This window comes from Rhinolophus ferrumequinum, chromosome 4, assembly GCF_004115265.2.
Source record: "Rhinolophus ferrumequinum isolate MPI-CBG mRhiFer1 chromosome 4, mRhiFer1_v1.p, whole genome shotgun sequence".
NCBI lineage: Eukaryota > Metazoa > Chordata > Mammalia > Chiroptera > Rhinolophidae > Rhinolophus > Rhinolophus ferrumequinum.
The window spans coordinates 28082458-28108684 of record NC_046287.1 but is presented as its reverse complement, the minus strand read 5'-3'; the positions used below and the strand labels follow the sequence as shown (position 1 = coordinate 28108684).

Sequence of the window (26227 nt, the reverse complement as noted above, 5' to 3'; positions counted from 1 at the left end):
CTTCCTTTTTCTCAATTTTTCTGTCTCCTTTCCCTCTATAGTAGAGATACGCAGAAGTCTTGATTCAGTCTTGGGCAGGGTTGTTGAGGGAATTTTGTGTGGAGACTTCTGATGGCCATAGAACATTCATGTGTTATGTTTTCATCTTTGCCATTAAGTGGCTTTATGATTTAGGGAACGTCTTTTAACCTCCCTGTGTCTCAATTACATTATGCATTAAAGGAGAAGGATATCTGTTGTATTGACTTGGAGGTTTTTCTAGGGTATCAAATGAATTGCTTATGCCCTCTGTTGTTGTGAACTGCTCTTATGTTAGCTATAAAGCCAAATTTATATTAAAACGTTGTAGCATATGTCTTATGTATTCCATTGTTGTTTGCAAATAAATACGTCATATTCTGGACACTTAACATTTTAAGAAGCCTGTAGTCTTCCTAGACTAAAAGGTAAAATAAATGTGATGAGTAGTCTATTACTTGATAGATATTTCTTGAATATGTGCATACCTCAAGGCAAGTTACTTTTAAATGACCTTGGATAGATTCCATTTCTTTATTTACAAAAATAAAGAGTTGAACTAAATATATTGTAGGGTCCTTTTTATATAAATAGTATAACTTTTTTTGGGAAAGGTAACTAGAAAGGAACTAATGCAAAATAAGTATTCAAGTTGCCTTAAATATTTTTTTTATGAGGCGAGGTAAAAATAAATAAATCTACACATAGAATGTTCTGTACGTTGAATGAATATAATTGAGTTCTGTTTTATCCACAGAGTCTCTCTTCCAGCTTCTTTTGGAAATCACTGTGCGAAGTACTGGGATGAATGACAGCACAGGACAGTCTCTGACAGCACTCTCCTGTGCTTGCCTCTTTAGTCTGGTGGCTTCGTGGGGAGAAACAGGAAGGACGCTTCAGGCCATCTCTGCTATCCTCACCAACAATGGCAGCCATGCTTGCCAAACGATTCAGGTATTTCATATTTCTAGTTGCTTAGAAAGTTTTAAGGTGCCAAATTGTAATTTCATCTCAATTTCTGTCAGGAATTCCCTGCTATTTCTCACTCAGGACTGTGGTTTGATCTGTCCAAGGTTGATATATACATAATCTACAGTATTTGGACTAAGCTACATGTGTGTTTAACTCTATAGCATTAAAGGTAATAAAATGAAATTTGGCAAAAATGCGAATCATTAGCTTAATTTTCTGTCAGCCTCGTCTCTGTCTGCATCGTCTTGCTCTCCCCACTTCCCATCATGCCCTGAATTGTCAGGAATGGAATTCCTTCATAGTTTCCAAACACCTTTTCTCTGTTGAAAGAAAAGGATATGTTGTGATACTACTATATCTTTGATTGGGTGATTATAGTTTGTCATGAATTGATTTGTTCATGAGCTACTTCAACTCCACATAAAACATTTTTAGCTTTTAATATTTGTGGAATAAACTCTTCATCATTGTTAGTGGTGGGAAATATCGTCCTCCATATAGGCAAACTTGATATAGTTCTTTGGATGGTTCTGGAAATTGAGTAAGAAGTTCAGTTTCAATCTGTTACATGCTCTGCTCTGGCCCGTTGGACAACCTCCAGAACAGATGGAAGGGCTGCTTAATCGTGTTATTAGCAGATGAAAGATAGCAGAAGGAGTCTGTGGGTCATTTGCCATGTCTTACTCAGAGGTATTGAACTCTCCTTGTCAAACATAAGCCGTCCCCTTACTCTAATTTTCTGTTCTTATTTTTTCCCCCGCTTCCTGCCCTGTCTGAAATTCTCTTTTCCCTTTTTATGATCCTTAATTATTTTGAAGTTCCTCTGTGCAGTGCTTTTCAAACTATGTTCTACAGCTGTGCTGTGAGGGTTTGACAACATTTTTATTTAAATATATGATTAAAATATACAAATACTTTTTAAATTTTAATAAAATAACCTTCTGATATCATAACCAAATTTTAGAAGTATAGTGCCCACAAACACATGAGCTTATTAGACAGCCACCTGATTTGTGTTTGTATGGCCTTACCCCAGAGGCTATGAGGGGAGAGCTAAAGGATGAGTTGAAATGAGCCAGTGCAGAGGGAGAAGGTATTAGTGTTCAGGGTAAAGAGAGAGGATGTTCTTGGCATCCATGTGCTAAAGCATGGAGATAAAAGTAAGAGTGGAATGTTAAAAGCTGAACGAAGTTTAGTAGGCTTGTAATTTAGAGGGCTGTCAAATACCAGAGACAGGACTTAAATGCATATCTCCTGCGTGAATAAATGTTATGGTCAAGCACTAGGCTGCAGAAAACCACTAGATCCCCTGAACCAGCAGCTGTGGTTCTGTAGACCTGCCTCATCACTATATCCCCAGCTCCAGCCCAAACACTATATTAAAGCCTATTATCTTAACATGGCTTACAGTGTTCGTGATTTAGCCCCCTCTATTCCACATGCCACCTCTATTTCACAAAACTCTCTTGGCCAGGAGAGAATCATCTTCCCTTAGAATGTGTAACTCTAATATTTCAACTTCTTTTGGGATCCAAATGCATGTTACCTATCTTATGTTAAAAAGCTTAAGCTGAGAGTTTAAAGTAGGGTAGGGGTGTAGTACTGGGAGGGGTTTTATTGAAGGAGAACGAAATCTTCCTGGTGGCCTGACCTCCACACTTCAAAGGCTTCCCATAGACAACACACCAGTGTGTCTAAGCTCACAAGCAAACAAAAAGCACATGCAAAAAGGGCACCATTGCTGAGAGCTAGTGTAAACAAATGTAGCAGAAACAATCCTGCCAAGCCTTTATATATTGAAATTATTTGATATAGAATATAAATATATGTGTATGTATGTACATGCTTATGTATTTATTTAATATGGTTAAAATAATAAAGTAAAGTCTCAAAAGTATTATTAAAGAATAACAATATAAAAAGCAATCAGATCAGAAACAAACTAAATTGAACTCCTGGAAATGAAAAACCAAATAATTGAAATTAAGTACCTAAATGATGAGTTAATCAGTGGATAATATAGTTGAAGATAGAAATAGTGAAGAAATTATTCAGAATGCAGCACAGAGAGACAAAGGGAAAAAATTTGAAATAAAATAAGAAACATAGATAGAGAATGAGCAAGTCTAATGTGTTAGTGTAATCTGAGTTCCGCAAGACAATAATAGGTTTGTGGAAAGGCAGTACTTGAAATAATGGCTGATTTTCCAGCATTGGTGAATGACATGGAATTCTCAGATTAGGGAAGTCCAGTTTATCAGAATAAATTTTCTAGGCCCTGCCACTGTGTTGTAGAGTGAAAATCAATCAAAGAAGAAAAGGGATATATCTGAGACTTCTTATTGTAGCACTGGACTTTCTTAAAACTTGAGTACCCTGTTAGAAAGCACGAGAGAAACAGAGCCATGCTGAAGATGCATGTTAAGTTCTGCACTCTCCCCAGTCTCCACTAAGGTTATAATAAAGTATTTATTTTTAAGTATAAACTTTTAAGACTGGGACACATTTTTGGATGATAGAAATTGGGGAAAGCTTAAACTTAAGTTCCTCATTGGGCTAATGCCCATAGCAAGTAAGTTGGTTTTCCCCTAAAACTCCAGATAGGATTCAGAACTGGAAATAATGGTTACTAGAAAGTAGTGATGAAGGGAAGTGCTAAGAATTGATTGGACATCTGTATAATGAAAGGTAGAGAAACTGAGAGCCTTTCCTCTACCCTTCCCAACCGGCAAGCTGTCCTTCTCTCATATCTCTGAGAGATAGGTTTGCTGTTTAAAGAAATTGAGCCAGAGAAGCCAGGGGAAACCAGGCTCATTTGAAAGTGGAATTGAAGAGCCAGGCTGAAAATGGACATTAAGTGAAAGTCTCCATATTGATGATGAAATTTCTTAATCACCACTAAGTTCCCAGAACACTGACAGTGAGGCTTATTTTACCTTCTAGGATAAAGACTGGCAGATTGTACTTTGGAGAAAGAATGAAAAAAGACCCACAGATGCAGATATTTCTGTGTGGGGGTGGGGGTTGGGGGAGGATGGAGGTCCTCCAATGAAACTGGTAACCTTAGTGTGGGTCAGTCATTCATCCCTTTGAAAGTTCTGCCCTCTAGAACAGTGCTGTCCAATAGAAATATAATGTAATCCACATGTGTCATTAATTTTTTTTATTAGCCACTTTAAAGGGTTAAAAGAAGCAGGTGAAGTTAATTGTAAGAATGTATTTTACTCAACTCAACATATCAAAACTAAAATTTTCAGCATGTAATCAATATAAAATTATTAATCATATTCTGTATTCTTGTGTTTATACAAAGCCTTCAAATCCAGTGTGCATTTTACATGGAAAGCATTTCTCAAGTCACACTAACCACATTTCAGGACTTCTATAGTCACACGTGGCTGGTGGCTGCCATAGTGGGCAGCACCCATGTAGAACCATGGCTGAGTACATGCCCTGGGCTGTGCCCTGTAGTCACACGTGGCAGTCCTCCTTGGGTGGTGAAAGGGGCAAAAGGTGAGGAACAGAAACTCTCTGGTGTCAGAGTGTTGGTCCCATGCTGGTGACTGTTGAGGACTTGTTTTACAACCCCAGGTATTTCGTCAGTCTTTGGTAAATATTGGTTAAACGAATTCTGAATGAATACACTATTAGCACAATTAAGTGTTTATATCATGGAAAATTGTTGATATTAATGGGTAATAGGCGTAATAGAGAAGCAAAATTGAACAAAAACACTGGAAATTTTATTTCATCTGTAGTAGCAGCCCTGGTTTCTCTTATACTGAATTTTGCGCTTCATTATCATGAAGCAGATTCATGATTATCCATATCATAGCAGATTCATGATTATCATATCATATGAAATATATAGTTTGGCTTGTGTGCACTCTAATACAAAAATAATTTCATTTATGTCCAATGTTTATACTTTTTACTAATCTAGTATGTTTTGTCCACAAAACTTAAAACAATGGGAAGTATTGGTTACTTGGTGTTTTGGAGAAAGAGGCATATTTCAGTGGTTTTTTTTGTCAAAAATACAAGTTAATATTATTTGGATTTGACGTTTTTATTTTGACTTGCTTGAGATTTGCATCTTATAGATGAACTTCTAGTTTATGTTTTTTGCTGACATGACAAACATGATCATTTTGAACAATTTATTGAAATATGGTTGACATACAATATTATACTAATTTCAGGTGTACAACATAGTGATTTGACTTACAAAATGATCATCACAATAAATCTAGTGATTATCAATAACCATACAGACTTATCAAAATATTATTGACTGTATTCCCTATGTTGTACATTACATCCCTCTAGCTTATTTATTTTATACCTGGAAGTTTGTACCTCTTTAATCTCCTTTATTTTACCCATTCTCTGGCAACCATCAGTTTGTTCTCTCTGTTTATGAATCTCTTTCTGTTTTGTTTTGGGATTCAATATGTAAGTGAAATCATACAGTATTTCTTTCTCTCTGACTTATTTCACTTAGCTAATAAGCTCTAGGTCTATCCATGTTGCTGCAGTGGCAAGATTTCATTTTTGTAATGGCTGAGTAATATTCCATTTGTGTATATGTGCTATGTCTTCTTCATCCATTCATCTATCGATAGATACTTAGATAGCTTCCATATCTTGACTATTGTAAATAATGCTGCAGTGAACATAGGGGTGCATATACCTTCGAATAAGTGTTTTCATTTTCTTTGGTTCAATTTCCAGAAGTAGTATTGCTGGATTGTATGCTGGTTCTCTTTTTAAACTTTTGGGGAACCTACATACTATTTTCCATAGTAGCTATACCAATTTACGTCCTCACCTACAGTATTCAAGGGATTCCTTTCCTCCATATCTTTGCCAATACTTGTTATGTTTTGTATTTTTGATAATAGCCATTCTGACAGGTGCGAAGTGATACCTCATTATGGGTTTGATTTGCATTTCCTTCATGACTAGTGACGTTGAGCACCTTTTCATGTGTTTGTTGCTCATTTGTGTATCTTTGGCAAGATACTGTATTTTGCCATGTATAATGCATACGTTTTTGCTCAAATTTATGAGGGAAAAATAAGGATGTGCATTATACATGGCTAGTTTTTAATTCTAGCCATTTGTTAAAAACAAATGTTTTTAATTCTTTTATTTATACTTATGAGTTAAAAGTGTAACTCTGGAAATCAGTAACGATATTCGTATGCAAAATAATACCCTGGAATATAATAATCAGTTTTGTTGAACTTAAGACGAACTTGCAACGAGGAAGAGATCTTGGCCTTCTATGGTGCGTAAATATTATAAATTTGTTACTGATACATAAAATTTCTTGTACCTTGTATCCGTTCTTGTGTTTTGTAATTGTTAAATAAAATTTCTTGAACCATAATGTTAAAAATAAATGCTAAAATTTCTTTATAATACAAAAAACAAGTACCTAAGTGTAAACAAATAAAAATTTGAATTAAAAAATAAAAACAAAAGATTTTTCCCCCCGAAAGTTTGGGCCAAAAATGTGGGTGCTCATTATACACAGCAAAATACAGTATCTGTTTATTCAGGTCGTCTGCCCATTTTTGATCAGATGGTTCTTTGTTTTTTGCTATTGAATTGTATGGGTTCTTCATATATTTTGGATATCGGATATATCTTTTCAAACCATTTAGTACATTGCTTTTTTATTTTGTTGATGGTTTTCTTCATTGTTGAAAAGCTTTTTAGATTGTTGTACTCCCTTTTTTATTTTTATTTTTTATTTTTTTAATTAAGATTATTGGGGTGACAATTGTTAGTAAAGTTACTTAGGTTTCAAGTGTACAATTCTGTAATACATCATCTATATATCATATTATGTATTCACCACCTAGAGTCAGTTCTCTTCCCATCACCATATATTGGATCCCTTTTACTCTTATCTATCACCACTCTCCCGCCTTACCATTTGTTTATTTTTATTTTGCTGCCATTACCAGAGGACACAGATCCAAATATACATTGCTAAGATGGATGTCAAATAGTTGACTATGTATATTTTTTTCTGGGAGTTTTATGATTTCAGATCTTATTTTTAAGTCTTTAACATTTTTAGTTTATTTTTGTGTATGGTATAATAAAGTGGTTCCAGTTTCATTCTTTTTCACGTATATATCTGTCCAGTTTTTCCAACACCATGTATTGAGGAGACAGTTCTTTCCCCACTGCATATTCTTGGCTCCTTTGTCGTAAATGAATTGACCATATATGCGTGGGTTTATTTCTGGGCTCAATATTCTGTTCCGTTGATTTATGTGTCTGTTTTTGTGCCTGTATCATACTGTTTTTATTACTATAGCTTTGTTTTATACTTTGACATCAGGAAATGTGATATCCCTAGCTTTGTTCTTCTTTCTCAAGATTGCTTTGGATATTTGGTGTCGTTTGTGGCTCCATACAAATTTTAGGACTATTCTAGTTCTGTGAAAAATGCCATTGGTATTTTGATAGGGATTTCATTGAATCTATAGATTTTTGGGGATAGTATGGACATTTTAACAATATTAATTTTTCCAATCCATGAACACAGTATTTTGCATTTGTTGTGTAATCTTCAATTTCTTTCATCAATGTCTTATAATTTTAGAGTACAGGTCTTCACCTCCTTGGTTAAATTTATTCCTAGGTATTTCATTACATTTGATGCATTTATAGCAACTTATTTTCTTATAAATGATGATATATGACTGAAGTATATTTATTTTGTCTGTTTTGTGTTTGGGACATTTAACAATGACTTTTTGGTTTTTTCCCTTCTCTTTTGAATAGGTGCCAACGATTCTAAATTCACTACAAAGAAGTGTACAGGCAGTGTTGGTGGGCAAAATTCAAATTCAGGACTGGTTTAGCAATGGCATTAAGAAAGCAGCATTAATGCATAAGTGGCCATTGAAAGAAATATCAGTTGATGAAGATGATCAGTGTCTACTTCAGAATGATGGATTTTTTCTTTATCTGTTATGCAAGGATGGACTGTACAAAATAGGCTCTGGATACAGCGGAACAGTGAGGGTAATGTGATTTCTTACCGTTCTTAATCGTAGCACAAGTTATATCCACACTGAATTTGTTTCCTGCTCCATTTTTAGAGGACCATCTAATTTTGATATAATAGTATTTCTTTGAAAATCGTAAGGGAAACATGCATTAAATGTTACTCATCCATTTGTGTGATTTTTTCCATTGGTTGTTAATTATGAAATTGTTGATAGACTAACTTTTGTTATTTTGCAGGGCCATATATACAATTCTACATCTCGCATCAGAAACAGAAAAGAAAAAAAGTCTTGGTTAGGGTATGCTCAGGTAGGAGAATATCCATGATAAACCAATCTTCTCTTTCTCATCTTTTAAAACATGTGGTTCGTACTTGTTTAATCAATGAATCATATCATTTCTTTGTAAATAGATGCAATATATTTTTAATAATATGGCTATTAACAATGATATAATGTAGTGTAAAGAACACTAGCTTAGAATTTATAAGAGGTTTAGTTTTAGTTCTGGCCCTGCTTCTTACTAGCTGTGACACTTTGGACAACTCAGTTAACTTATTTCATCCTCTGATTTAGTTGTAAAATGGGAATAAACGTGTCTTCTGTTGGACTTCTTGTTTAAGTAAGCCTCTAGATAAGAATCAAAGATGGCCTTTATCATTAGCAAATCTGAATTGGGAATGTAGCTGTGACATGAGGCCAAATTAGAGCTTCTTGCCGCACACTCATTTATTCTACATCTAGATCAGTACCTTCCAGGGAATAGTGTGTGGCCTTTCCAGCAGATAGCTATCTGCATGGAGGATCATGCAGAGAATCAACAAAGAAAAAAGACCTGGGCCCGTATTGCTTTCTTAGTGCTGGGATCTCATCACCTGACTAACGTGGCCAAATGGATGTCAGCAATCAGATACATCACTCCTCCTCCTATGGAGAGAAGTAAATGAATGATGGACATAGGGGCCAGAAGTGATTATTTCTCTGCTGTCCCTTCCTGAGAGGTGAAGCCAAGTTCCCTTGTGGAAGGACATAGAGTCAAGATGTCCCTTGCCCAGCTTACAGCTTGTTGTCAGCATCAAATAATAAAAGATAATTGAAAGCCTTTTGAAAATTAAAGAAATTATTGTTACATGAAAAATAATCCTCTTATATCAACTATTGGGAAGATTTTGAAATTAAAATTTTAAATGTCAGTTTCTCAGTAATTGTCTCTTAGCACTTAATCTGGTTTAAAATGTCTCATCGAATTTTTATTGCCACTGCTGTACTTTATCTGACAAATAATGCCATGGAAAATACATTATTACAGAAATATGTTCAGTGGCATATCACTCCATCTAAAAGCATCCTCCATTTATTTTTAGGTATTAACCTAAATATTTCAGTTATTTTTTCCTTAAAATATTGTTAAAGTAACACTGGTCATTTCCATTATTTACTTAGCAAGTGATAAATTAATTTTGAGCAAAATGTTTGTACTGTCCTATGTAGAGTGTCTAATATATGTATCTGAAAATATAACAAGTTAATTGATACCCAGTGGTGTACAATTAGTAAAGTTTACCCATAGTCTTATATTTTTAATCTTTAATCTGTTTTAGACCTCAATATTGATGTATCATTATACCTCAAAAAACTGTAATACAGACGTGAATGGCTACTTTTTCTGCTAAGTTGGTAATGAAAACAATATTTTAATATGTAACATGGCAAAATTTTTTGTTGTTACCAGGGTTATTTATTGTATAGAGATGTGAATAACCACAGCATGACAGCCATAAGAATAAGCCCTGAAACACTGGAACAAGATGGTACTGTAATGTTACCAGGTATGTTACGCAACTTGTCATTTGTTTTCTTCACAGTTGATCTAAGAGACATGCATGTTAGGCCATTTGGACATACAAAGGGTGATTAGCAAGGAATAGTGCTTGCTTACAAATAGGTTAAAAAATTCTTGACATGCAAAATATTTTAGATTCTATAGAAAGTTAGTGCATGTGAGGAAAACAGACATCAGAAATACAAGTGTTTCAATCTTTGATTTTAAATTCTTGCCCATCTGCAGCCTGATTCCCCCACTACCCTCTCCCTACCAAGACTCTCTGAGCTGCTGAGTTAGTTTGAACTGCTGAATTAGATGTTACTTTGTTCCTCTTAATAAAGCCACAACTTTGGCTCTCATATAACCTGGTGTAAACAACCTTTTGTTTATTTTTACTTTAACAACAGTATACTTTGGGTTTTCCTCTTTATTTTAAAGGGTTTTCAGAAATAAATATTTCAGTGGGTCAGGAATTTTTAAAAATTCCATTATTTATACTTTTTAATTATACTCTGATAAGGCACTTTGGGGACAGCTCATTTTGCTTCAATTTTGATGTTTTACATACACCTATCACTTAAATCACTGCTGTCTATGGCAGTGGATCTTAAATTTTGTGGAACACTGGGCAAATGCATAATATATTCTCTATTGTAAGGTCTTTGAATTTTCTTATTTTTAGTACATTCTAAAAGACTTTGTTTATATTAAAACCCTGAATGCTTAATATGTCTTATCAATTTCATGGTAAGCAACAATATTACTTCTGTATACTAGACCATCTGAAAATAATAGAGAACTATTTCTTGAGAAGCATAGTTGCTCCCAGGCTGCTTTTAATTTTTAAAATATTTTTATAATTTCATCAAACATTTATTTGAACACTGATATATATATAAATAGATCCAAATTAGTGTAAATGACACTATGTTAAGGAAAATGCCACATTTCATGCGTAAAGCTACTTTGGAAAACAGATGAGTTACTAACGCAATTTTGTAAGTAACTGTATGTTTTCAGATATGTGTACAGATTTTTTTTTTTAATCATCATAAGTCCTCCTGGGCCATGTCTCTGGTCTAAAATAATAATAATAATAATAGTAATAACAATAATAACTTTAAATAACGTGTACCTCCATACATATATATACACCATTAAAAATAATCATATTTATTTTATAAGTAAGTGTCATAAAAACAAAAAATCAAAATTGTAACCCTATATCCCATATATAAACACTATAATGTGTTGGTGAATATCCTTCCTGTCTTACACATGTATGTGTGTTTATATGTGTGAAAAGTGATCATATGCTACATATTGCTTTTTAACATATCCCTTTCCCTCATTAATCTGAATATATTTCCAGGCCATTAAATATTCTTTCACAGTATCATTTTAATGTTATAAAATATATTCCATTGAATGGAAGTCTCTTCCAATTTTTTGCCATATACATTACACCGTAATGAGCATTATTCTCGCTCTGTCTGTGCAAGTCATTTTAGGATAATGTACTGGAAGAAAATTCTTAACACTCCCCCCAACAAATAGATCCTAATATAAAGGATTTACTTCTGAGAAACCCTCATCATTTCATAGAGATTGTGACTGAGAAGACCATTTTCAAATGGTCTACCTACCAGCTGTTGTATTTATTCCACCATGATGGAAATGAGTTGCTAATGTCCTTATTCATTTTAAATATTTCTACATCATTTAACATATGAAATGCAACTTTTAACAATATCAAGTGTGGCTTTCTGTGTTTCATAAATATGTACCATATCACGGGGAAGAATGAACCAAACTTTGGGAAGATAGTACCATGTTGCATGTCTTCCGAACTGGCAGATGTTGCTTGATATTTTCCCGAAGATGCTGTCTTATAACATTACATGATGGATGAAGAAAGGATAAAGAGAAGATCTTTTTGAAATCACACAGCAGAAAGACTTGCCCTCAAGTGTGAAGAAGCCTCTTGTCATTTTTCCATTTCTTTGACCTGGACTGCAATTTCTTCAGTAGTACTTTTTTCCCCCCTAGCTGGGGGCAACTCTGTCCTGTCGCTTTTCAACTAAGAAGGAGCAGAAGTGAATTGTCAGCTTTATAGAGAGCAGTGAATACTATGTCTAAAACTGACATAAATCTGGTAACTTCTTGAGCTTCGTGTTCCAGCTTGTCTTACAATCTAGTTTATAAATAAGTTGTTTTCAGCCTAGCTTTGATGAACTTAAAACATACTTTTTCCTGTTAATTGTCATTTTAACCTTTATATGTTGCCATAGTTCTTGTATTGTATCCTGATGTCATTTACGCTCCATGCCTGGTGACAGGCTGCCTCAGATCATGAGGCTTTTGCTACTCTTCTTGTGCCACTTCACTCCTCACCCCTGCATTTATCTGAAATTATAATGAGTTTTTCTTCTTTGCTTTTTAGTTTAAAATCTTACTGCTTAGAGCTTCAGAAGCATCTTTCTTGCGCCTCTTTGTATTCTGTACAGTGGACTAGGAACTCTTTCTTTCGATTTCTCCTCTCTTTGATTACCAAGTCTCTTGGGCTACCCGTGGGCCTTGTCTCCCAGTTTCTATTTCCAGTTTGTGATCACTGAATTCTCTATTTGGTAAGGGTCTGCCTGTGTTTTGCATATTTATGATAAGGAAGTATGCTAGTATGAAGCTCCTGGGCAAAGATATAGAGTAATCCAGCTTATTTGGGTGGGCTCCATTACTTCATTCCAAAAACAGAATTTTATGTTTTGTTGATTCAGGTGCAAATAGAAATAAAGTATTATTTTTTGGTATTGTAATTAATGGAGAGATTCATCCTAGTTCTCTGCAGTTATTTTGGGAAGTGTGTGTGCTTTTTTTACTTGCTTGCTGAACATAAGTTTTTCCAAAAGACTACAGTTTGTACTTAGATGTTGATTTTGCTTGTAGTTTCATGTTATTTAGTAGCAATCACTAACACATGTCCCAGAGGTCCTTCTGTAATGCTGGTATCCCTTGCTACAATTGCACTTGAGCATTATTTTGATCAAAGTATGTTGTGCACTATTCCACAGATACATAGAGTGTTGAGAAAACATGGTTTTCCAGCCAAATATATGAGCACTTTCAGGCAAAAAGAAATACAGAGTTTAGATTTGTTTGTTTTCTGAAGGATGAACATTTAAAAAGTGTATAGCATGCTAAATGCTCAAAATGCTGGAGATAAGCATTAAACTTCTAAGTGGAAACTGGACAACCAGTTCTATTTTATAAAGCAAGGGATATCTGTAGTTGGAAACCGTAGACTCAAATACAGAAGGTTTAGGTCTGTCTGTATTTTCCTGTGACACTAATGACTGTGATGTATGTCTGAGGTAGAGTGTTGCTTACATTGCATGTGAATGTATTGAAATGATTATAACCAACATTATAGTTTGTTCATCGTGGTGCACGTTTGGTATCAGACTTTATCTAATACTAATTCATTTTGAAATTAGGCGGGCTCTGAGTTCCTTGATTATGGAAGATTTGTAAGTGTAAGCATAGAATGTAATAAATATTATTAGTGAATTATTTAGTTTCTGCTAATATGCAATTCTTTGTTAAAAAGCACAGTCTCCCTTAGAGTTTGTTTATCCTTATTGCGTGGAGAACTCTCATTCTGACTTCAACAGAGGAGAAAGTCATTTTTGTGAGCTGTTTATTTATATTGTAATATAATTACTTTTTCTTCCTTTTGCACAGATTGCCACAATGAAGGTCAAAATATTTTATTTACTGATGGCGAATATATTAATCAGATAGCTGCTTCAAAAGATGTAAGTACTCTGAATCATGAGTAGCTGGGGTAAATGGAATCCCTTTCTTATAAATTGATTTTTATTAGATGGAATAAAGATCGTTGAAAGGCCAATTTATGCAACATAATACTGTGGATGTTTTGTTCTAGGACGGTTTTGTTGTCAGAATATTTGCCACAAGCACTGAACCTGTGCTACAACAAGAATTGCAACTTAAACTGGCCAGAAAATGCTTACATGCCTGTGGTATCTCACTGTTTGATCTGGAAAAGGACTTGCATATTATAAGTAAGATTGTCAAATAAGCCTTTCTCGCATATTTTAATTTTCAGATTCTTTATCCTTTTGAAAACTGACATCGTATTTTCAGCAGTGTAGCTTATATTTTAGTTGCTATTTTTCTGTCTGATATTATAAAGCACACTCATGAATTAATATGTATGAGTAGGTAGGAAATGTGGCCTTTAAACAGAGTAAGATATATAAACACCGTTTTAAGGAAGAGACTGGTAATTTTCCATTTTCATTCTGAGTAGAGCAAAAGAAAATAAACTTATATTGATAAAAATTATAGGCAGACAACACTTGTGGACATCATTAGTTTGTATGCTCCTTCTGTATTCAATTATTTAAAATTTTGAAAACTTCTATTGTAAATGTTACTACAATGATATATATAGTTCTCTCATTGAAACCGTTAATTTTGATTTGAACAGATTTCCAGGATAGCCATAGAGTGATCCCACAGGTTGTGAAAATGTTAATTGGTCTAACAAACAGATTAATCTTTCATTTGGATGTAGAAGTACAGACAACCAGAGAGTATTTCTCAGACTTAATATACTTACTCTTGCCGTGTCATAGTAGTAATTGGGATCACCAGTTCCCACGAGGGTCTTGCTTTGGTCTGCCACGCTGCTGCAGGTTTAATAGTGCTGTTTTTTCACTTAGGGATTCTTTGCAAAACCTGTCTTTTTTGACTATCTGATTAAATTTCATAAACTTGACATTAGTGATTTACTTTGCATATTAATTATTTTTGTAATTCTTTCATAGAAAAATATAGAATTAAATTATAGTTTTAAATTTAAAAAGCCCATGAACTAATTGGTAACTTGTATAATTGGACAAAATTATAAAACGTGTCATATATAATTATTTACACATAGTTTTACAGTTTGAAAATGTGTGTAAGGATCTGTGTATATGTATATGCACACATACGTCTTCAGATTCATAAAGTAGCTACATGAAATGTTCTGTATAGTAAAAAGCATGGAGTGAAGAATCTGAAATACCTTAATTCAAACATGTACATGGCATTGTTCAAGTCCAAATGACTTGAGTTCTGGACTAACCTCAACAGCTTTATATTTGTTCATTTATAAAACAGGCAGTATGGTTGTGAGGATCGCATAGGATAAGGTTCATGTGTTCTGTAATCCCTGCTACCTAATAGATGCTCAGTAAAAATTTGTTATTCGTTAATTCAAGGTATATTGCTGACATTGCTTTAAAATTTTTTTTATATTAAAAAAGTTAATCTGGCACTAGTTTGGAACAATTAAGAAGTTTATGATGACCTTATGTTTCCTTGGAGCAGTGTACCTATTTATACATATGTGAGTGTGTGTATGTGTGTGTGTGTGTGTATATATATATATATATATATATATATTTTAATTCAGGTGTATGACATTTTGTCATCCTTGTATGATATTAATTGAATTGACTCTTTAATCACTCAGAATAGCAGCAGTTGTACATGAAATTATTCATATTAAAAAATAATAGACTTTCTTAATCTTGTATTATCAGGTACAGGATTTGATGAGGAGTCAGCAATTCTTGGTGCAGGACGAGAGTTTGCACTAATGAAAACAGCAAATGGAAAGGTAAATTACTCTTTTAGGATTAAAAATTAGCATTCTCTGCTTTAAGAGATAGTTGGTACATCAGTTGATTAGTTTACGTAGTTCACATGTTTAAACATAATCATATTTTAAATTTTGATTTAAATTATTTTATGTTTTTATATGGTAAAATTTTATTCATGTTGAAATATGAAAGGAAATTGACATTTAAGAGTACAACACTTTATAAACTTTATAAAATGTTATATTTTTATAAATATTTGCTTTGAATTATGGGGCTCTTTGTGTAATTTTTTTAGTTGGGGTGAATTCACATTTTGCGTTTATTTTGATGAATATGACATCCATTGCAACTTTCTGTAAATGAGCAGAAATATACAGACTACAAGTTGGGGGAAAGAGAATGTGTAAATAAGTTATCGATTTAGAGATCAGTCTACAGAGATGGCAGTTCCTTATCTAGTGGGTGTGAGGATGAAGTAAGGTAATTAAAAGAAATCTGAAAATTAAAATTCTAGGTAAATACAGTATATTTGTATGTAGGGTTTTTTATATTGGGGAAAATTAATTGAGAATTTTATGAACTTACTACTGTTACGAATTTTGAGTGTATTTATGAAGTTTATTTTTTCATATCTATTCAGGATACTTATAAAGTATCATATAAAATTGAAAGGTGAGGGATTATAAGTATTCTGAATAGATAAAAAAACTATTATGAACTCTTGTCTTTTTGGAAAAATATGCCTAATTGTCTCCTTTTTAGCTCACAGAAATCAAATGGTATTAAAAAAAAAGTTTGGGTTCTTGGTATTTTTGCTTTTCAATAAAATATGGAAGTTTTTTTCCTCCCATGTGAAACCTGGTGCACTACTCCAAAAGGCACTATAACTCCCTTTTTCTTTTCTTTTTCTTCTCTTTTTCTTCTTCCTTTTCTTTTTCTTCTTTTTTTTCTTGTATATATAAGATATATTACACTGGCAAATACCAGAGTCTTGGAATCAAACAAGGTGGTCCTTCAGCAGGAAAATGGGTTGAGCTACCAATTACAAAATCTCCAAAGATTGTACACTTCTCAGTTGGACACGATGGCTCTCACGCCCTTTTAGTTGCAGAAGATGGAAGCATATTCTTTACAGGATCTGCTAGTAAAGGAGAAGATGGAGAGTCAAGTAAGTTGACTGATCAACTGGACATTCAGTAAAAATAGTATGGAATTTGGTAACATAAGGTGTATCTATTTCAACAGCACTAACTTCACAAAGTTAATAGAGGATTTTACATTGGGGCATATTCAGTTAATGGTGGTGTACTGTTCAGTAAAGAACTGTGATTGCTTATGTCATTCTAGAGTTCATATTCATCAGTCTTATATGTGTTACGGATACATGGCTGTTGATTGGTTTTGCCAGTTCATGTTATTTAAAAAAAAACGTATTCTGGTATATTATTTTAGGTAACCCAAAATTTTTGAAGGAACATATATTTCGAAATGAAGTAAACCTCATGTAACCTTGTGTAATAATATGAGTTATGGATCACGGTTCTTGGTGTCATTTCTCTATAATTAAAGCATTCCTTAAGTAATGAAAAAATAATTTTGTTTATACCTTATCTTTTCTGTACTTCTGTTCAGGCTTCCTCAGTGTAATGTTTCTCTTTTTGTAACTTCTCATCTACTTTATATATTGTAGCACAGTAGGGTAGCATCTTATGAGTATTAGGTTTTAAGTCAACATCTAATGTAAAAATCATGTATAAATAAAAGTTACCCTGGAAGAAATCCCTTAAAACAGCATGAAGTGTATCACCATATTTCAGAAACTTTTGCACAGCCAGCTTTTCCTTCTAGCATTCAGAGAACATTGTTCTTTCTTTGCTTAAGCACCAGATAGCATAGTTGTTGTATATACCAGTATGATGTGGATCATGTTATATGAAAAAATATAATGGTATTTTAAGTCCCAGAATTGTACCCAGCATAGCAGTATGTTTTTATTCTGAAAAGCATGCAACAACTGAGGTTGACTAAAGGAAGATAAGATTTATTTATATTTCCCATTTTTTGCTCATTTCAAGGATTTAGTTTTTGAGAGCAGAGGCTGCTTGAATCACCCACGTTTAAATTTATTCACTGTCCCTCCATATTGTATTTTCTTTCTTTACAATCTTTCATTGGTAGGTGTTAGCTACTTAATACATATGTGTTGAATGAATGAGGAACGGATTTTACTTTCAGGATTCTACCATAAAAATACACGTAAGGTAGAGTTTGAGAGAAAAGGTAATTATGGAATAGTATTGATAATATAAATAGCTGATGTAGGATTGGACTCCCCAGAAGTTTGGTAGAAAATTGGTGTTTCCCATTGGGAATTTCAATATGTTACCAAGAGGAGGATCTGACAATGATAGCCTGAATGTTAATTAACCAGCTGAAGCTTTCAGGTTCAGGTTTACTCATTTTAGTGACATGTTGGGAAGTTGAGGCCTTTGTGAAAATAAATAAGTAAATAAATAAATAGTATCATAAAGCAAATAATGTATTTTTTACTTGGGCTTTATATACAAACTTATTTTTATTTATGCATAGGTACCTTAATTTAACTTAATTTAATTTAATTTTTTAAGCTAAGAGCAGACGGCAATCAAAACCCTATAAACCTAAAAAAATAATTAAGATGGAAGGCAAGATTGTGGTGTATACAGCCTGCAATAATGGAAGTAGTTCTGTTATTTCTAAAGATGGAGAGCTATACATGTTTGGAAAAGATGCCATTTACTCTGATAGTTCAAGTAAGTTAAACACCATTTCACTGTTATGCAAAGTCCAAAACTAGACATTATGTATTGCAAAGATATGTCTAGAAAATTAACATTTATAGCATGCTTTTTCCATGTTTTTCATCTTTCTTTTCAAATACAATGCTTTGTGATTTCTTCCTGTCTTGTTGTGGGGACCACTGTTACTATTAGGTTGGTGCAAAAGTAATTGTGGTTTAAAAGGTTAAAAACAAATGCAAAAATCGCAATTACTTTTGCACCAACCTAATAGTTTCATGCAGAGCTAATCACGGGGCTTAGCTCTCGAGCGGTTACTTGTTCTGGAAAGCTTCCTCTAGACCCAGATGCTCATGTAATGTGTTCCTGGTAGTACCCCAGGGAAATGATTGTCATAACATAGCTGATTTATACTTGATAAGTTATTTAGCGCCCCCTGTTAGGTAGTTAGGAAGGGACTATCTCTCTTTGACTTACTGTTATCTCCCCAGTACCCAGCAGTGTCTGGCTCATGGCACCGTCTCAAAAAGTACTTGTTAAGTGACTGAGTGACAGATAAACCAAAAGTTTAACTAGTGGATAGGAAGGATAGAACTAGTCAGATAAAGAGTATTTATAAACTATGATCTCAAAAATTTGTCATATTTGGTTGCTATATTTTCTTTCTGGCACATAGAAAAGAGTATAACGATTGCGGCAACCCGCTGGAAGGTTTTTATATGAAGTAAGTACGTAAATTTCTTTGTCAAAAGGAAAGGAGAATTAATGAAGTTTCTGATTGGAAGTTTAATTGATTGTCTCATGCTGGGGAAATGACATATATTGAACATTTATAGCAATTATATATTGAAATGTACTCAGGTAATATGTGAGTTGGCTTAATTTGGTAATATTTAGATTCTCAGTTGGCCTCAGTGTCAAGAGTGAATCAAAATATTTGGAATGGGCTCATGTATAGTTTAAAAATAATATTCAGTATAACTATTGCTTGATAAAATTCTCTTGGAATGGGCTCATCAAAACTTGTTCATTTATTCAAGTTTAGGAAGTAGCTATGCGTTGGATTGTGGAAGAAAGTATTTTAAGTTAAAAAGTATTGAAAACTACCTCTTTGGAAAATCTCACAGGTTTCTACAAAAACGTTATTCAGTATACTCTGGCGAGTGTTTTACTTTGTTTTGCTGAGGCAGGTCAAAGCAGGTAGTTTGAGAACTAGTGACTCTTCTGAGAATTGTTGAGAGCTGTTGCCATTTAGAGCAAGTATTCAGGAGAAGAGAGCTTGAGCTAATGTCACACTAAAGATTTGTTCCAAGTCTGGATGATAACATTTTAAGATTTTGAAGCTTCATTACAAAATTAGAAAATTAATTTACTGATATTCTGCCAGTCTTTTGGCTGCTTATTTTCCATTTTGGTGGGTTATTGTATCCTAGAAATCAAAAGTTCTGCATTGAGGTGGTCCTTTTATGTTACTGATGATTCACTACTGGGCTCAGAAAGGCTTTTTTGTTGTTTCTTACCAAATTTGCATCTTTCCTATAGGTTTGGTAACCGATTTGAAAGGCCATTTTGTAACTCAGGTGGCTATGGGCAAAGCCCACACTTGTGTTTTAATGAAGAATGGAGAAGTTTGGACATTTGGTGTAAATAATAAAGGACAGTGTGGACGAGACACCGGTGCCATGAACCAAGGTGGGAAAGGTAGGTCTTGAGTGTGTGGTCATTAACCTGTGCCTTGTCTTTTCATTCGTTTTTCAGAACAACATAGTGAAGAATCTTATTCTTTTCTAAACAGGTGGCACTTTGATTTCATATTTACAAATTAGGAAAACCACTGCATTTTTTTATTTATTTGGCAATTTATCACTGGAATAATCAAATATAGTTTAGACTTGTAATTTATGAACAAATGAGCTTGTCTACTTGTAAGTTTTTCTTAATTTTATATGAAATATAATAGCACCTCTTTGATTTAGCATTATTGGTGAATAAATGATTCTAGACTTTTTCTGTTTGACTTATTTCGCTTAGCATAATAAGCCTCTGTAACTTTACTAACAATTGTCACTCCAGTAAACTTTAATTAAAAAAAAAAAGTTATTCTAGAAAAGTGCATTTTCAAACTCTTCATTATTAGCTTTTTATACCATGTTTTCAGTTTTAAACATTTTTGGCAGCAGTCAGTCTGGCAAAGACTGTCTTCCTGTTTAACAGCATGTGCCTAACCTCTAATTTAATCAGTTCTTGACAACTAAGAATGATCCTCAAGAATACTTGACCCTTTATCAAGAGCTAAATTGTAGATGTCTCTTATTCACTGTATTCTTTTCCTAAACAGGCTTTTAAGGGATGAGAGGGGTTTATCCATGCTCGTTGTGGTATTGTTTTTGTAATAGTTTGTGTCTGCTTCATTCTTGCTGTCACTTTTTATTTTAGCTGCTATCAGTACTGTATATACCCTTCATTCCAACTTCTGATTTTCTGTTTTTAATTTTGTGTGGGCATGAGAGTGAAAAATTTATATTATTAGAACTAAGCATTGAACTGTGTTTAAAGTACAAATGAGTTTCAGGATTAATATTTGTATAAATTAACAAAAACAAGTTTAGCTCTTTGGGGGCCTTCTTGATGGCAGACTCATCTAGACATCAAGAGCCCACTATTGTTTTTCCTTACCTCATTTATATGTGTATGTATTTAAAATGGCTTTTAAAAGAACAAGCCTGTTAGAGCAACACTGATTTTTAAAAAGAAGGAAGAACAAAAGAAAGAAAAGAAATGGATTACTCCAAAATGGAAATATTTTTTCTTCTTGTTAAACCAGTGAACCATAGTTTTAGATAATACCTACTAGTCAAAGAGGAGAGAACCGGTTCAGTTTTCTCCTTATAATATAAACATATTCAAATTATGTTTTATAGGAGTTCTGAGGTGAGCAAAATTGTTTATTATTCTGAAACTTGTGAAAATTTGGCATACATTTATACTTATTATTCTGGATTCTTAGTGTAAATTTTGTAATAACAAAATTAAATTGTTAGAAAGATTTTTCACTTAATAGAAATGACACCCACTCAGGAAGTGAATTGGAAAGCAGGCTAGTAGTGTAGGACACATAATGAGTATAGATTGCAGTGTCATAAAGAACATAACGGGATATTTAAAAGTTTTAAAAAAATAGGAAAAGTACAGAAAATAATGAAATATTAAAAAATTATGTACCTACCACTATTTCTTACCATTTTTCAGTGAAAAAAATTGTAGGTAAGATTGTAGCGTCGTGCATTCCCCTTCCAGGGCTTATGATTATACCCTGTCTCTCTCCCGAACTGGCCATCTTCGTGGCTTTGATCAATGTCCTTTCAGTCACGTTCCCGTACTTTCACTTGTTCCTATATATTTTAGATGTAAAATACATTGCACACATATATTTTACACTTAAAATATATTTAGAGTAAGTGCTAGTCTATTACTCATATTTTTCTGCAAAAGAAATTGTCTCACTGTTGTTTTTGAAATTTGTCTATGTTGGTACATATAAATCTAGATGATGGATGTTAACTACTGTGTAAAAATAACCATACCGCTAACATACCACAGTTTATGCATTCTCCTGCTGATAAATGAGTTTATTTCTAATTTTTCAATATTATAATTATAAAACCTTTATACGTGTCTCCTGGAAAATGTGTGAGACTAGTGAAATTGCTGTGTTATAGATGTCAACTTTGCTAAATTTTTCTTGGAAGATAATACCAATTTATTTTACTCTTACCGGTAGAGTTTGATTTTCCACATGACTCAAATAGTTAGTATTGACAGACTCTGATTTTTGTCATTGTGATGGCTGTGACATTCTATTTCATTGTAACTTTTTTTGTTATATTGAAGTGTAACATATATACAGAAAAATACACGTCGTAAGTGTACATTTTGATAAATTATTACGAACTGAACACATTCATGGAATCAGAGCCCAGATGAAGAACTAGTTCATGAACAGCAGCCCAGGAAGCCCTCCTTTATATTCCTCTCTAGTCACTATCCTCCTTTCCAGTTAACACCATAAATTACTTTTGCATACTTTATAAATGTTATTATGTAGTATGAATTTCTTATGTCTGGTTTCTTTTCACTCAACTCTACGTTTATGTGATTCATCCATGTTGTTACAGTTAGTTATAGTTTGTTTGTTCTCATCGTGGTGTAGTTGTAGTATTAAATTGTATGAATATACCACAGTTTTAAAATCTTTTCTAGCGTGGACATTTGGGTAGTTTCTACTTTTGGTTATTATGAATAGTGTTGCTCTGAACATTTCTAGTAAATGCCAGTGAAAATATGTATGCATTTTTTGGGGGCGTGTAACAAGGGGTAAAATTGCTGAATCTTTCATTTTTCTTTAGATTTGCATTCCCTTGGCTATAAATAGTCAATTAGACTGTCTTTTCAAACTATTCTTATTTTGCTTGCCTTTTTCTTACTGATTTATAGGAATTGTTTATATATTATGTTGTATGTGTTGCAAATATCTTTGACTTGTGGCTTATTTTTCATATGTATGGTTTCATATGTTGCTTGTAATTTTTAAATTTTGAAGACAAGTTTTTCATTTTTTTTCTTTATAAATTTTTGCTTCATGTAGTCAGGTTGGAGCCTTTTTTCTCCTATATGAATTAGAGTCAGTTTTTCTACTTGGCATTGTGATTGGCATTGCTTTGAATTTAGAGATGAATTTGAGGATAATAGTTACAGGACTGTTAGATGATTAAATGAGTAATACATGTAGACCTAGACAGAAGTAAGTGCTCAATCTATTTTAGCTATTGTTGTTATTAAAAAGTTACTTGGGCCTTCTCCTGGATTGCTTTATTGTAACTCTAGACATACGTATATCCAGTACTTGGTTATCTAAATTTTCAGCCTGTCCATAGATTAGAAGTGGCAAAATTTTTAAAAAGGCTGTATATTCTATTGAGTTAATTTCTAGATTAGACAGATCTATACTGAGTCTGTTATACGTGTAAGTGATAGGAGAATAAGGTTGACTAAGATAAGAGGTAAAGTGAGTAAGGTGTAACTTTGTCTTTGAGGATCTAAGTTTAGTAAGAAAGGCACACATAAAAAATAACTACTCGATTCCCACAGATTTTCTCTTTCATTATATGCTTTTGTAACACTATATGTTCCTTCATGATCATATCACAGTCGTATAGTTACACTTTTCTGTATGGCTATTTGATTAATGTGTATCTTTCTAAATTATAAGCTTTATCATAGCTGATTGCCATAGTCCTCAGTGCCCAGATCAGGTGTCTGCAAACTATAACCCGACGCCATATCTGCTCAGTGGACTGTTTTCTGTGTGGCCCTCCGAGCTAAGAATGGATTTGGCCTTTGTAAAGGGTTATTTTTTTAAAATGTGGTAGGGACTTATATGGCCCACAAAGCCAAAATTATTTACAATATGGACATTTACAAGAATTTTTGCTTAATCTTTCCCTTAAGGTGAAATGCCTAAGGCACAATAGGTGTTCAATAGTAGTAGTAGTAGAAGTAATAATAATAATAATAGGAATTATAGCACAAATAAGTTGTAATTGCAGTATAAACAGGTTTTGAAGAGATAGAGGCTGGCTCTCTGGAAAAAGTGGTAAGTGTGTTCACAGGAAATGACTTGTGAGCTGAGTTTTTGAAGGCTAAAAAGGAGTTTCTCTGGTAGATGAAGAAGGAAAAGGCATCTGGTAAATGAGGTAGGAACACGCAGATGGAGCAGAAATGAGCCGGAGCATGTGGAAGGACATGGGATGTTTAGAAAGCAGAGGGAATTGAGGTCCAGGTACAATGTAGTTTGCCTGGACAAAAGGAGATGGGAGCTACAGTGGAACTGCCTGTATCTTGCTGAACACTTTTGTTCTTTTAAAAACCTTAGAAAGACATTGGAGCTTTGTAAATTGTGAAGTCATAGGATCAAGTATATGTTTTAAGAAGCTGATTACTAGCAATGGGAGGATGTTTGAGAGTGGAGGGACTCGGCTCAGAGCGTGGTCAGGAGACTTTGGTCTGTTGCACAAAAGTGCTAGCCGTGAGGATGGAAAGGAGGGACTAAAATCAGGAAGTATTAAAAGTATGATCTACAGAAAGTAACAGCTAAGAGATGTTCCTGCCTCTCCCAATTCTTTTTGCAGAAAGGAAATGAGGGGAACACTTATTGGTGGTCCCTAGTGGTTTCTTTGTCACGCTTATATTTTAGTATTCCTTTGTGTTACTCACTTGGATTAGTATGTGATAATACATTTTTTAATTGGGAAATGTAATTACCAGTTTTTTAGACATGGGCATAATCTACATAAAAATTATAAACTGATTTGTCAAATAGGGTTTGGAGTTGAAAATATGGCCACTGCAATGGATGAAGACCTGGAAGAAGAGCTAGATGAAAAAGATGAGAAGTCCATGATGTGCCCTCCAGGCATGCATAAATGGAAGCTGGAGCAGTGCATGGTGTGTACTGTCTGTGGAGACTGTACAGGTTACGGAGCCAGCTGTGTCAGTAGTGGGCGTCCAGACAGAGTTCCTGGAGGGTAAGAACATGATTCACATTGAAAAAATAAAATAGTAGTAGAAAACGTGCAGAACACATTCCAAAATGATTTCAGCATGTTCTAGTATGTTGTGTCTTAAAGGTATATTGGCATATACTTATAATTCTCATAATTGTTCTCTATTACAATAATTTCTAGTTTAGTGTCATTTTTACTTAAGTTGCTTTTCTTTCATTTGATTCATTTAAACCATTATTTAAAAACAAGTCATAAATTTTTTGAAGGCTTGGGCTGTACTTTCATTTGTATTCTTTTCCTAAGACTGCTTGGATGCCAAAAATCTATTCATTTTTGTTGAACATGAATCTTTTGTGAGTAGAATTATCAGGTATCATAGTCAATTAGGGATATATAATTTTATTTTAAATTAAATTTACTGTTTGTAATTTTAGGAGTTCTAGGAACTGTCACTTCTAAAGTTGCATTTTACCTGTTTGTCCTTTTTACTCTTATTTTTACCACTTACTTTTTTCCAGGGTCCTATATTGTCATTTTAAATTTAATGTGTGAGTTTGGCAGAATCAGAATGCAGGTTTTTCCCTAGAATGTTGGGGAGAATTTTGATTCTTATTTTTCTGTTGACATTTATAGCCAATGTAACATAATGGGGTATTCTTTGTGAGATCAAATTAATTATGACAGATCTGATCTTTGTGAGATTAGATTAATTATGATAATTAGCTGACTTTGGAAAGTAAGGGAAATTTTGTGAAGAAAAGCCTAGAGTCTTCTGACCTCCCCCCAACCCCCGCCACTTCTGACCTCTCTATTTGACACCTCTTTAGTAGTTGGGTGCTTCTTCCCATGTAATTTCTGGATCTACTATGAGTATATTCCCTTGTTTATATTATGGACTAACACAGTGAAATAGATCATATGTAACAGGCCTTTTCTCTTAGGCTATTGAAATATTATGAGTTTTAAACAATACCTTTTATTTGCGTTTTTTAGCAATGTACATATATTTTGGCTCTTTTCATGAAAGGATAATATTTCCTCTACAAGGAGTTGAAAATTATCCTCCTGGATCTCTCTCAAGCTATTTCCATTAAAATTGAGTATCTCTAACCTCAGAACTGAAGCAATTGATAAATATCATAAATGAGTTTATAATTCTCTGGTTCTTCCTAAAATTAATTATTCTTCTTTATATGCTTTCCCCCCAGAGGTTTATTATCAGTTTCCAGTAATTATAGATTTAAATGGACAGTTCCTAACCAAGTACAATAATTTCTTTATTAATGGAGCAGAAGTGAATGCATGAATAAAGTCAACGTAAGAATATGTGCCAGGAAAATAAGCACTATTAAAAATGACTTTAGTT

At 33.6% G+C, this 26227-nt stretch overlaps 1 protein-coding gene across 11 annotated transcripts in view; it reads left to right on the top strand.

Moving 5' to 3' along the window:
* The window catches only part of MYCBP2 (MYC binding protein 2), a 248084-nt gene that overhangs the window by 41985 nt on the left and 179872 nt on the right, over positions 1-26227 (top strand). For all 11 annotated transcript variants that reach the window (XM_033105219.1, XM_033105215.1, XM_033105218.1 and 8 more), the window contains exons 5-15: positions 776-972; positions 7798-8040; positions 8263-8334; positions 9757-9853; positions 13588-13661; positions 13793-13931; positions 15462-15538; positions 16485-16689; positions 18149-18313; positions 19841-19999; positions 24678-24882. In XM_033105219.1, the coding sequence (XP_032961110.1) occupies positions 776-972; positions 7798-8040; positions 8263-8334; positions 9757-9853; positions 13588-13661; positions 13793-13931; positions 15462-15538; positions 16485-16689; positions 18149-18313; positions 19841-19999; positions 24678-24882 (1633 nt within the window). The remainder of the gene's footprint in view (positions 1-775; positions 973-7797; positions 8041-8262; positions 8335-9756; positions 9854-13587; positions 13662-13792; positions 13932-15461; positions 15539-16484; positions 16690-18148; positions 18314-19840; positions 20000-24677; positions 24883-26227) is intronic.